The sequence below is a fragment of the Aquarana catesbeiana genome, linkage group LG01 (assembly GCF_042186555.1).
Source record: "Aquarana catesbeiana isolate 2022-GZ linkage group LG01, ASM4218655v1, whole genome shotgun sequence".
NCBI lineage: Eukaryota > Metazoa > Chordata > Amphibia > Anura > Ranidae > Aquarana > Aquarana catesbeiana.
In genome coordinates this window covers 689,262,127-689,275,096 of record NC_133324.1, presented here as the reverse complement: position 1 = coordinate 689,275,096, position 12,970 = coordinate 689,262,127, and the positions used below count along the sequence as shown (strand labels likewise).

General features: G+C 43.0%; 1 protein-coding gene across 1 annotated transcript in view; it reads right to left on the bottom strand.

Moving 5' to 3' along the window:
• The window catches only part of BLTP1 (bridge-like lipid transfer protein family member 1), a gene marked incomplete in the record, with an annotated part of 561,636 nt that overhangs the window by 58,335 nt on the left and 490,331 nt on the right, over positions 1 to 12,970 (bottom strand). Inside the window, 4 exon segments of the mRNA XM_073603515.1 lie at positions 670 to 878; positions 1,070 to 1,262; positions 3,010 to 3,167; positions 11,627 to 11,780. Coding sequence (XP_073459616.1) covers positions 670 to 878; positions 1,070 to 1,262; positions 3,010 to 3,167; positions 11,627 to 11,780 — 714 coding nt within the window.

The following is a 12,970-nucleotide window of genomic DNA, read 5'->3' as shown; positions in this document are numbered from 1 at the left end:
GGTGTGAATGTATAACATGTATATGTAAAGCACTGCATAAATTGACATCGCTATTTAGGTACCTGTAATGATTGAAGAGGTTTCTTAGTCCCCTTTCACACTGGGGGGGGGGGCGGCGTCGGCAGTAAAGCACCACTATTTTTAGCGTCGCTGTACCGTCGTATTTGCGGAGGTATTCGACCGCTAGCGGTGCGCTTTTAACCCCTGCTAGTAAGTGAAAAAGGGTTAAAACACCAGCAAAGCGCTGCCACACCGCTCCTTTACCGCTCCAAAGATGCTGCTAGCAGGACTTTTTTTTACTGTCCTGCCAGCGCACCGCTCCAGTGTGAAAGCCCTCTGGCTTTCACAAAGAAGAGACAGGAGTGCCTCTTTTTAGGGTGATTTGCAGCCGCTGAAGCGCCTGCAAAGCGCCCCAGTGTGAAAGGGGTCTAATAGTTCATCCTCAGTCTGAGGTAGCTGTGAGACTCCAATGGCATGCTTTCTCTCCTACCACCCTATCACTAGATGTTAACAATTGGATAGCACTTACAGATTACACCAGAAAAGGAATGTTCTTCTTTATCTTATTCCTTGCCACCTTTTTAAAACCTAAAATCTCTTCAGTATTTAACAACAAAAATTAGCATAATTTGGGGTTTTAAAGGTTTAAAAAATTCATACATTGCTCACGTGAATTCTTTTCAACATTGGGGACCACAGTTTTTGGTGGAAGGTAAGATACTGGACCCCATGTAGATAAAGCTCGCTTGCTTGTGTCAAACTGCTGAGTGAAAAATTCTTGTAGCTTCATTCCTATCTTGATGAGGTCTGGAGTACTAGATCGGGAGATCATTACCTGGAAAATATCCCACTGTAGATCTCCATGGATAAATATGACACTAGGATAAAGATATTATATAGTATTATTATTATTATATACAGTTTACTTGCGACCATGCTAATTAAAATAATACATTCCAAAAAGAGAGCTATTCAATTTAAAAGGAAAGCAAATCATGATAGTACATATAGTACATTGGTGACATGTTTGATAAACACAACGTATGCAGTGTTGTATATTACAGAACACCTTTTGTCAGAGATGCTGGTGTCCATGGGGGTGTACAGGTTGACATTCCACTCATCTTGTAGCTTAAGGTCTGCATTGCTGAAGATCCCCATAAGGATGCTGGATCCCATGTAGTCCACACGAGCCTCAGTGGAGCCCATTGTGATTTGAATCTTATGGCTGGGCTGCTGGTTAGGGTGTTCTGAAATGTGAGCTAAAGTGAAACACAAACATTGAGTTGTAAACAGCAACGTGATTAAATTATATTCAATCATAATTTTTTTTTAAAGATATATTTAAGAAAAACAACACAATTGTACTAAAAAAAACAAAAAAAAAAAACAAAAAAAAAAAACTGTACAAAACCCCCGTCTCTCAATAAAGAACAATTGAACATAACGTCTCACATGTCTCATGATAATATTAACATAGAAATCATGAGGAGGACACAAGATAAGCAAAAATTGCATACTCCAGAACAAGGTGTACAGTAATCATAACCATAGGATCGACAATAAATCTATGGCGCTAAAGCAAGAGGGTTAGAAATCCATCTTTTACCCAAATTTTATGGAACACTTATTCAATCATAATTTAGACAGAGAAAGCACAAGGTGAAAAACCACTATAAAGAAGAATGTAAAGATTAAGTTTGCCTTACTTTTAAGCATACAAAAAAATGGCACACACACGACTTATGTTTTCTATCCTGTTATGTGCTAATAGAATTTCCATTTAACCCCTATGATTACTCCTACTAGATCAAGAAGTTCTAGTTACATAGCACTCCATGCATCCCACACACTCCCATTATTATCAGGAAAGGGAACCCTTTCCTGGAAAGTAAATCCTGCGGACAATCCATTCAGATACAGTGATACGCTGAGTGGTTTTATATTTATATATATCTGAAGCAATACACATTTTTTAAAGGCATGTAAGGAGCCTCCAAACCTGAATTAGGCTGGGTTCACACTAGTCTGGTGCGAATTCCAGCTCTGGTTTCTCTGCGAAGAGAAAAGGCAGCTGTTCAGAGGTTCCTCTCTGTTGTAGCTGCGGATCAGCTGGCCAGGGAGAGGGGGAGGTGTAGTGAAGAGGGGAGAGAATTTGTGTTCAGAATGGAACGCATCTGTGAATCTGATGAGTTCCCATAGAAGATTAGGCGCCTGTAATTCGCTCCGCAATGCCTAGAAAATGCAAATGTTTTTTGGGCAATGCGGAGTGTAAATGCAACGCACATATGTGAACCAGACTCATTCGAACTAATATATTTTAAAATGTTCTGCAAATTGGTTGCGGTGTAAGCCACATCCAATTCGCATAGGTGTGAACCCAGCCTTAAGGTCTGGAGAACAGTGGGCTGCATACTGACCTCTGACGGGCCAGCGGCTGTATGTTGAGCACTAGGGCGCTATAAAGTGAATCAGAGCTATCTAAAGACACCTCTAGCACTGTCCACGCACTTAATAAGAGATCAACTGATCACAGATTCAATGTTTTCAAACAATCTTTAGCTTAAAAGTCATTATTTAATAGAACATAAAAAAAGTTTATTTTTGCTGAACTTAGTTTGGTTTCTCCAGGAGAAAATTAAAATTATAATTTTTTATTGATTTGATTATTCAATGTAACTTCTGAAAAACATAATTATTTAATTGAAATTATGGTTATATTGAATGATTTTATTATTACTTATATGGCTATCCTAACTTTTCCATAATGTATAAATCTGGGGATAAACTGAATCTCAAATGTGGCAGGCATGGTGAGGCCTTGCAAAAAAGAAAAAAAGAAAACAGATTTTGCACTCTAAAATTTCAGTAAATCAACCTCAATGTCCCAATATTAGAACATAATTAGTATGAATAAAAAAAAAAAAAAAAAAAAAAAAAGAGGGAATTTATATACAAAAAACCTATTTGGGAAACTGTGCTATTAATATACAACATAGGAATACTTACCAACCATTTCCAGGGTGTTTACATCTATTGTTCCACCTACAACTCCACCTCTGGAATCCAGTTGAGACCTCCCCAGCCCAACAGACATGCTGATTTCCCGATCCCTGTTACTTCCAACCGACAAGCGACCTTGGCTTTTTAGTCCACTTGTAGTCCACCTGAACACAGACAAATAGATACCACTCATGCTAGTCATTATTTCACTTATATTAAATTGTATATAAAATCAATTGGTTGATTAGAGAAAAGGGACGATGGGTTGTGAATCCTTGTATAAAGAAAGGAGCCTGCAATTCCCTTTGGAAATTAACCCTGGTTTAGCAGACATGTCTCATTACTTGTGAGAGATAAGTGATAAAGTCAACCTATACTCAAATTGTAACAAATGACTATGTTAACAGGTCTACTTGGACGGACAAGAAAAAGCTAAGAAAAAGGACTGAAATACTATCCTAGATGCAATTAATCTTAAAGCCGGCCATAGACTGTTCAAATCTCGGCCGTTAGTAGGAACCGGCCAAAATTCGAACCATGTATGGTCAGGCTGAATGTACCCAAGTTGATCGATCAACTTGGGTACAACCAGCCTGTCGGATTTTACATGTAATTATTTCTAATGGCGGTTGTAGCTGCTAGCAATAATCACTGTGTTCTCCTGGCAGGGATGGCTTCCCCCACACCCCCGCCCCGAGAAATCAATGGCTTTGTGGGAGGGATTCCCCCATTAACACTGACAACCCGTGGAAGAAAATCTCTCCATCTATAGCCGGATTTAGCTTTCCTTCACTGTTAGCCACACAAACTGAGTAGTCACTCGACAAGTAAGTATTATTTCTGTTCTCTGAAGGAACAGAGTCACTAGAAGCTGTCAATAACTAAGGTACAGCATGTCGCCATAAAGAGTATCTGTCACCTATCCATGCTATCACATCAGGGGCCTCTTAGTCCCCTTGTGACAGCAAGAAAATAAAAAACAAAGTGAACAAAAAAAAAAATTGTATAAAATAAATAAAAATATTTTTTTTTAATATAGCACCCCCGTCATCCCCACGAACACCCCATATAAAAGCACAGTAGGGTGCACATGTCTATGTAAACATCAATTGCGCCACACATGTGAGGTCGGTGTGACAGCAATTATTCTAGGGCCATAGATCACGGTTAACTCTAAATTGATGACCTGTAAAAAGATTTTAAAGTGTTGCCTGAGAAGAATTTTGGCAACCATAGTTTTTTTTTTTTTTTTTTGCTATTCCACAGGCATTCACAATTTTAGGATTTATTGTTTGGTATCTATTTTTTTTCAATGCAACCCCAACTTTTACCAAAAAAAAAATAGGATTTTTTATAACAGCTTACCTGTAAAATCCTTTTCTTTCGATGGACATCACAGGGACACAGAGCCACAGTAATAAGTGATGGGTTATGTAGGTACCTTTAGGTATTGGACACTGTTCACACCCTAAGCAGGAAGTTCAACCCCCTATATAATCCCTCCCCTTCTAGGGATACCTCAGTTTTGTAGCAAAGCAATATAAGTGTATTAGAAGAGGGGCGGGACCTCTGTGTCCCGTGAGGTCCATCGAAAGAAAAGGATTTTACAGGTAAGCTGTTAAAAAAAATCCTATTTTCTTTCTCGAACATCACGGGACACAGAGCCACAGTAATAACTGATGGGATGTCCCAAAGCAATGCCAACTGAGGGGGATCACAACCAAGTAGGGTGCAATCAGACCTGAGGACTCTGTACCGCTGTCTGCAGCACACTACGCCCAAAGGCGATATCCTCATGCCTTCTCACATCCACCTGATAAAATCTGGTGAATGTATGAACTGAAGACCAGGTTGCGGCCTTGCAGATCTGAGCCATAGAGGCCTGGTGATGCACTGCCCAAGAAGCACTAATAGCCCTTGTGGAATGTGCCCTGATCTGAAACGGAGGAATCTTCTGTTTCAAACCGTAAGCCTGAATAATCAATTGTCAAATCCATTTAGAAATGGTAGCTTTAGACGCTGCCTATCCTCTATTGGGACCCTCTGGCAGCACGAACAAAACATCCGTTTTGCGAATTGAGCAGTTGCTTCCAGATAGGTCTTGACTGCTCTTACTACAGTACATCCAAAGAATGTAGTGACCTCTCTTCCGGAGAACAGGGATCAGGAAAAAAGGAAGGCAGAACAATGTCTTGGTTTAGATGAAAATCTGAAACCACCTTCGGTAAAAAACTAGGATGAGGGCGCAATACCACTCTATCCTTGTGTACAATCAAATAAGGCTCCTTACAGGAAAGAGCTGCTAATTCTGATACTCTTCTAGCAGAAGAGATGGCTACCAGAAAAATTAGTTTCCTCGTCAGCAAGACCAAAGGAATCTGACGTATTGGTTCAAAAGGCTGTTTCTGTAACACCGACAAAACCAATTTCAAATCCCAGGGGTTTAGGGGCGCCCTAAGCGGAGGATTAAGACGCATCACCCCCTGCATGAAGTTCCAGATCACAGAATGCAAAGCAAGTGGCCGTTGAAACAGTACTGATAAGGCCGAGACCTGGCCCTTGATGGTACTCAAGGCCAGCTTCATCTCTAATCCTAATTGTAGAAAATCAAGAATTCTACCAATGACATATCTTCTGGGATGCCAACCCCTGGATTCACACCAGGATACATAAGCTTTCCAGACTCTATGATAAATTACTCTGGAACCTGGCTTCCTTGCATTGATCAAGGTAGATATCACAGGACCTGAAAGCCCACGACTCTTCAGAACGTGGGTCTCAATAGTCAAAGCGTTTGTAAGGCAGGATGGAACACTGGACCTTGAGATAACAGGTCTGGGCGTACTGGTAGAGTCCACGGGGAACCCACCGTCATCCTTACTATTTCTGCATACCAAGTCCTTCTGGGCTAAGCGGGGGCCACCAGAAGTACTGACTTCCTTTCCTGCCTGATCCTGCGAAGGAGTCGTGGCAGTAGCAGAATAGGCGGGAATGCATAAATCAGTGAGAACCGATGCCACAGAATCACCAACGCATCCGTCCCGCATGCAAGAGGATCCCTCGTCCTTGCCACAAATCTGTCTATCTTTTTGTTGAATCGGGATGCAAAGAGATCTACATCTGGGACCCCCCATCTTTGGCATATGGCCCAAAAGACGTTGGGATGCATAGACCATTCCCCTGGGAGTAACTGCTGGCGACTTGCATAGTCCGCCTGCCAGTTCTCTATCCCTGGAATGAAAACTGCCGATATGCATGGCACATGCATCTCTGCCCAGACTAAGATCTGGTTCACCGTCTTTTGAGCAGCTCGGCTCCGGGTGCCTCCCTGATGATTGACATAAGCCACTGCTGTGGCATTGTCGGACTGGATCCTGACCAGGCAACCCTGTAGCCTGAGAGTCCAGGCTTTTAGGGCTAGATATACCGCCCGGATCTCCAGAATGTTGATGGGTAAGATCCTCTCGGTCCTGGACCATAGCCCCTGGATCGCAGACTGTTCCAGAACTGCTCCCCAACCTGACAGACTGGCATCTGTTGTTACCAGCGTCCAGGTAACCGGTAGAAAGGATTTCCCCTTCTGCAGGTTTTCGGGTATAAGCCACCAATTGAGGCTCTGACGCACTGCATGCGACAGGTGCATCGGAAAGTCTAATGCCTGAACCTTCTTGTTCCAGGCCGACAGAATACTGTGTTGCAGTAGTCTTGAATGGAACTGAGCATAGGGAACTGCTTCGAATGAAGACACCATCTTCCCCAGCAGCCTCATACAAAGGCGGACAGAAGGACCCTTCTTGGTCCTGGACTGTCAGAATCAGCTCCCTTAAAGCAGTGATCTTTGCCTGAGGAAGAAATACTTTCTCCTGGCTTGTATCTATGATCAGACCCAAATACTCCAGTCTTCTTACTGGTTTTAGGAAAGATTTTTCTAGGTTGAGGATCCAACCTAGATGTTCCAAAAACTTGACCGTGGTCCTCAAGTTCCCGTTCAAGGAAGCTACCGACTGGTCTATCAAGAGCAGGTCGTCTAGGTATGCTATGACAGTTATACCCTGAGCCCTTAATCTGGCCAGAGGAGGAGCCAAGATCTTTGTGAACACTTGAGGTGCAGTGGCTATCCCAAAAGGCAGAGCCACAAACTGGAAATGGCGCCCTCCTATCTCGAAGCGTAGAAACTTCTGATGAGCAGGAAAAATGGGCATATGTAGGTATGCACCTCTGATGTCTATCGATGCCAAAAATTCTCCTCCCTGCAGGATGGAGACTACTGTCCGAATTGATTCCATGAGGAAGGACTGTATCCTTAGGAATCGATTCAGATCTCTTAAATCCAGAATGGGTCTGACATCCCCATTTGGTTTTTGGACCGTAAAAATGTTGGAATAGAAGCCCAATCCTTGATCCTTTGTGGGAACCACCATAATGACCTCTTGCGACAAAAGTCGCTCTAATGCTAGAAGGAGCGACTGCTTCTTCTCTGGGGACACTTGATCTGAGGAAAACGAGGAGAAGGGAATTCTTGGAACTCCAGCTTGTACCCTAAAGGTTACCGTGGAGATTACCCATCTGTCCTGGAAGTCCTCCTGCCAGAGCCTTGAGAACTGTAGCAGTCTTCCCCCCACTCGAGCGAGAGGGGGTGCCCCTTCATGAAGAGGCCTTAGTGTCTTGTCTAGAAGACTTCTTCCCCCAGGACTTCTTTTGTCCCTGGGGTTGACTCTTGTTTCTTGCCCCAGACGGAGGAGGCCGTCGTGACTGCCTGGAGGCTCAAGATCCTGGCGCTGGGGAAAGAGTCCATTTGAAAGAGGGCCGCTTACTTTTCTTAACAGGTAAGAGAGTGCTTTTCCCATAAGAGATTCTCTTGATATAGTTATCCAAGTCTTCTCCAAACAACCTTGCACCACGAAAAAGAAACCCAGCCAAGAGCTTCTTACATGGTACTTTGGCTGACCAATTTTTCAACCATAAGATTCTATGCATATGCACCAACCCAAGTGAAAGGCGAGAGGTTTGCATGATAGAATCTCTGATGGTGTCAACAACATAACATAAGGCAGCTGGAAGGTTAGCAAACCCCTGGGCCTGCTGTTCAGGTAAAACTTTGATGACCTGCTTAACATGGTCTCTTAAGTATTGACAGACTCCAATCGCGGCTACTGCAGGTTGGGCCACTGATCCTGCTAAGGAAAAAACATCCTTTAATATGGATTCCATCTTTTTATCCACAGGATCCCTGAGCATCTGAGCATTGTCTACAGGACAAGTCAGAGTATTATTTACAGAGGAAATGGCCGCATCAATGGCCGGCATTCTCCACATCTTAATACATTTTTCTTCCATAGGATAAAGTGTTGAAAACTTTTTCGGCTGAAGAAATTGCTTATCTGGGTGATCCCACTCAGAATAAAGGAGCTTCTCAAGTAAATTATGAACAGGAAAAGCATGTGCTGTTTGAGAGGGTTTCAGCGACCCCAAAGAAGAGGAGGATTCCTTAACGGATTCAGGTACGGGCAACTTAAATGTGGAGCGGATCAATCCAGTAAGGATCTGTACTAAGACTTTCTCCTCTTGGGAAGCCGAAGAGGGTCCCTCTCCACCTGATCCCTCCGAAGAGGAATCATCCGTCCCATCCTGATCCTCTGAAAGGGATTTGTCTCCTTTATCCCAGAGCTCCTCTGCTTGAGGGTCTTGGGAAACAGGAAGGCCTAGTACGTTTCTTTCCATTGAGTGAAGAAGTAATCACGGCCATTAATCTTTCCTCTAACTCAGTAATGGTTGAGGAAAAAACCTCTTGTGTAATGTATACAGGGGCTGAAGTGCCGGAAGCAGGTACAGCCCCTGACCCCAACGGCTCTCCCTGGCCAGCCATCCCTGGCCCCTCGGGGGGGGGATGTAGCAGACAGGGGGTCCTCAGAACCTGAACGAGATCCCCTAGTGTCTCTGGTTCTGGGGGTACTTGAACCTCTTCTACACATAGTGCAAAGCAACAAGGTGTGAGGTATCCAAAATGAACGCTGACCGCTGAGCGATGTAGTCAGGCAAAAGCCTTGCTACCAAATGCCCAGTACGGTGTTACCTTAGTAAATGCATCCTAGGAGAATGCCTGTGTCCCACCTTACATGCGACTGTCAGCTCTGTGTCCCTCCAAGGCTCAGAGCACCTGTAAAGTGTGCTTTAAATGGCCATGCTTCTGGCACCATGGGCATCTAAGCACGCTGACACTGTGCTGATGCCCCGCCCCCCCTGCGGTTTTTTAAAAAAACGCACGCTTCCCGCGCGAGCCTGACCCTTCCGAATAAGCATGGAGGAAGGCTGGGGGTGGAGGAGGAAGGAGAGAGGCCAGCAGCGATGGGGCCTGCATACCTGCAATGGCGGCCTGGCGGCAGCGGCGGTGGCAGTGCGGTGTAAACCTCCTTACAGCCCACTTGCGGCCTCCCCCTAGCCTGGGGGGAATATCCCAGAGGAGAAAACCCCCATCCCATCGTACCTGGAGCCGGTCGGAGGAGCTTGTACAGCGTCAGCATGAGAAGGTATGTGCTCTTGGCAGCCCCCGGTGGTCACAATAGGCACTGCATGCATTTACCTTAACCACTTCAGCCCCGGAAGGATTTACCCCCTTCCTGACCAGAGCGTTTTTTGCGATTCGGCACTGTGTCGCTTTAATTGACAATTGCGCGGTCGTGCGACGTGGCTCCGAAACAAAATTGACGTCCTTTTTTTCCTACAAATAGAGCTTTCTTTTGGTGGTATTTGATCGTCTCTGCGATTTTTTTTTTTGCGCCATAAACAAAATAAGATTGACAATTTTGAAAAAAACGCATTTTTTTTACATTTTGCTATAATAATTATCCCCAAAAAATATATAAAAAAACATTTTTTTTCCTCAGTTTAGGCCGATACATATTCTTCTACATATTTTTGGTAAAAAAAAATTGCAATAAGCGTTTATTGATTTGTTTGGGCAACAGTTATAGCGTTTATAAAATAGGGGATCGTTTTCTGGCATTTCTATTAATAATTTTTTTTTTTTACTAGTAATGGCGGCGATCAGCGATTTTTATTGTGACTGTGACGTTATGGCGGACATGTCGGACATTTTTTACACATTTTTGGGACCATTGTCATTTATACAGCAATCAGTGCTATAAAAATGCATTGATTCCTGTATAAATGACACTGGCAGTGAAGGGTTTAACCACTAGGGGGCGGGGAGGGGTTAAGTGTGTCCTAGGGGAGTGATTACTAACTGTCAGAGGGAGGGGCTGGTGTGTGACGTCATTGATCTCTGCTCCGATGACAGGGAGCAGAGATTGAGTGACACTTGTCACTAGGCAGAACGGGGAGATGCTGTTTACAACTCCTTCCTCTCCGTGAGGCGATCGCGGGACCCGCGACTCGACTCAAGGAGACCGCGGCAGGCGCGCACACATCGCCAAATTCAAACTAACATACGGGTATGTTACTTTGCGCAGCCGTGCCATTCTGCCGACGTAAAAGTACAGGAGCTGGTCGGGAACCGGTTAAAGGAGAAAACCTACTAGAATTTAAAATTCTGTGGAATCTCCTATTACCTTATCCAGCTGCAGGGTGCTGTATACACAGACCCAATCTTCACCTCTCACGGTGGGCTCCGTTTAAAAAAACCATCAGAGACTGGGGCCCCCTACAAATAGGGGGATCCTGCAGTTCTGGCCCTGTAAAGCACCCAGCCAGAAATTAGGAGATTTAAAGCCATTTTCTGATCTGCGGGGTCCAGCTCTCTAAAAAGAGAAGCGTTACAGGTAAAACCTTGTTTCTTCGGACACGAGGCCCGGGTACCATCCAATTCAGCCATGAAAGGACACTTTGAATGGATCCGGTTCGCCTGGCTTGCCCCAGTATAGGATATCAGGATATTCCCTTTGGAGCTTCAGCATAGGACATCTTTACAAGTTCAACACCTAAGACACTGGCGTAAAAACTGAGGTATCCCTGGAAGGGGAGGGATTATATAGGGGGTTGAACTTCCTGCTTAGGGTGTGACCAGTGTCCAATACCTAAAGGTACCTACATAACCCATCAGTTATTACTGTGGCTCTGTCTCCTGTGATGTTCGAGAAAGAAATGGGTATAATATTGTGTTTGTTTGCACTCAAATTCATTTTAGTTTACTTTTCCTTGAAAATATGCGTTTTAACTGAGCAAAAATCATGTGACATGAAAAGTTTACATTGCCACCATTTTATTCACCAGGGTCTGGTAAATAGCGTATAAGATATTTGTGTAGATAATGGTGAGTAATTTAGATTTTGTTTGTGTCCTCATAAAAGATCTCCTTTTGTTCTTAAACCCTTACAGAGGCTCTGCGCATATTTCTTACATAACCTACATTACTGCCTGTGTCCCATTTGGAGTGATTTCCCCTTTCGCTACTTTCATACCTCAATTCCTGTTTAGCCTGACACCTTTATAAAAGAAATAAAGGAAAAACCCCATATTGAGACACAGACAGCAAGAACAGATTGAAAAGACCTAACCTTTCCCTTGGCTCTAGTTTTTAGCTACATGTCAAATGAAAATGGGCTGTAAGTTTAGTGTTGCACAGTTGGCACTCAATATTGTGTTACAAGGAAGCTTATGAACTCACGTTGTATTTCCCATTACATTGCTCATGTTCATTTGAACATTCAGCTGCTTTAGATTAATTGCAAACACAACCAGAGTTTCCCATGGTGACCCCTGCTGGCTGGATAGTTTATTAGCTTTACTGAAAGATGGTGTTGAAGTCTTGGTGACAGAATCTAAAGGAGAAGAGAAAAAATATGTTTAGAGGCCAACTACAACTAAATAAGACATTGCTATATTATGTTGGCTACATAGAAGTAAAGTGTGCCATAAGTCACATACACATTAAGATACAGTATATAGATGTAAAGCACTGTTCAACATTAAAAAAGTAAAACATTAGCTTCGGAATCATGGTTTAATTTTACATCAGAACTGGAAAAGAGATGGTGTTATACAAAGGCCACATACAAGCAATCAATAAGGGAAACCAATATTAAGGGAACAATCCAATGAGTCTCCATCTATTTCCCACCTCTGATGCACAAAATAATGTGGGATGTACATACAGCAGTAGAACATATACGATTTAATTACTATTTAAAACATTTGAGAAAAAACAAAGCATCACATCAGTGTATATAATGTTTACGATCAGTTAATGCTTGCCTTAAATATGTAAACTCAAATAGAAAAATATATATTGTAGTTTACCAGTCTATTTATGTTGTGGCTGCTTTAGTTTTATTTTCACCTGGTAATCCTGCCAGTAAGGCACTTCCTGTCCAAGGGTGACAACAATCACTTGCTGTGCTAAATCTATGAAGGAGCTCCGTTGTCACCCTAGGACAGAAAGTGTGTTTGAACTAACAGAACACCTTTCCCTCTCTAAACATAGCTGGGAGAATTTCAGTAGTCACAGAGATAACTGAAAATTATGTAACCGATAACAGTGCGGTAGAGGCAGGAAGTTATCAGCTTGTAAAAAAATATAATATATAACAGGTATCTGTTTTTGAACAAATATAACAAAGCATTTTCAATGGAATACTTAACAGAGTAAAAGAGAGCAATTAAAATAATTTGCAGTTTATATATACTTCAATACTTTGTGCTCACAAATAGACTTTTTTTTTAGTAAGGCAAGCCATAGATGATTTCATTTTCTTTCCTGCAACCACGGTTGAAAGGAAAGAAAATCCCTAGATTTCCCCATCAACATAGTCAGTGTTGATGGGCAAAGGCCTCCCACAGTGATATTGTGTTCAGCTGGTGGGAGGCGCAGGGAGCCTTCCTAGGCCAGCAAAACTCAATGATTACTGCTAGTGACTATAGTCACCGGAAGTATTTGCATGTAAAAGAAACGAAAAGCTAGTTGCACCCAAGTCAATTGATGGATCGACTTGGGTACAAGCAGCCTGTTCAT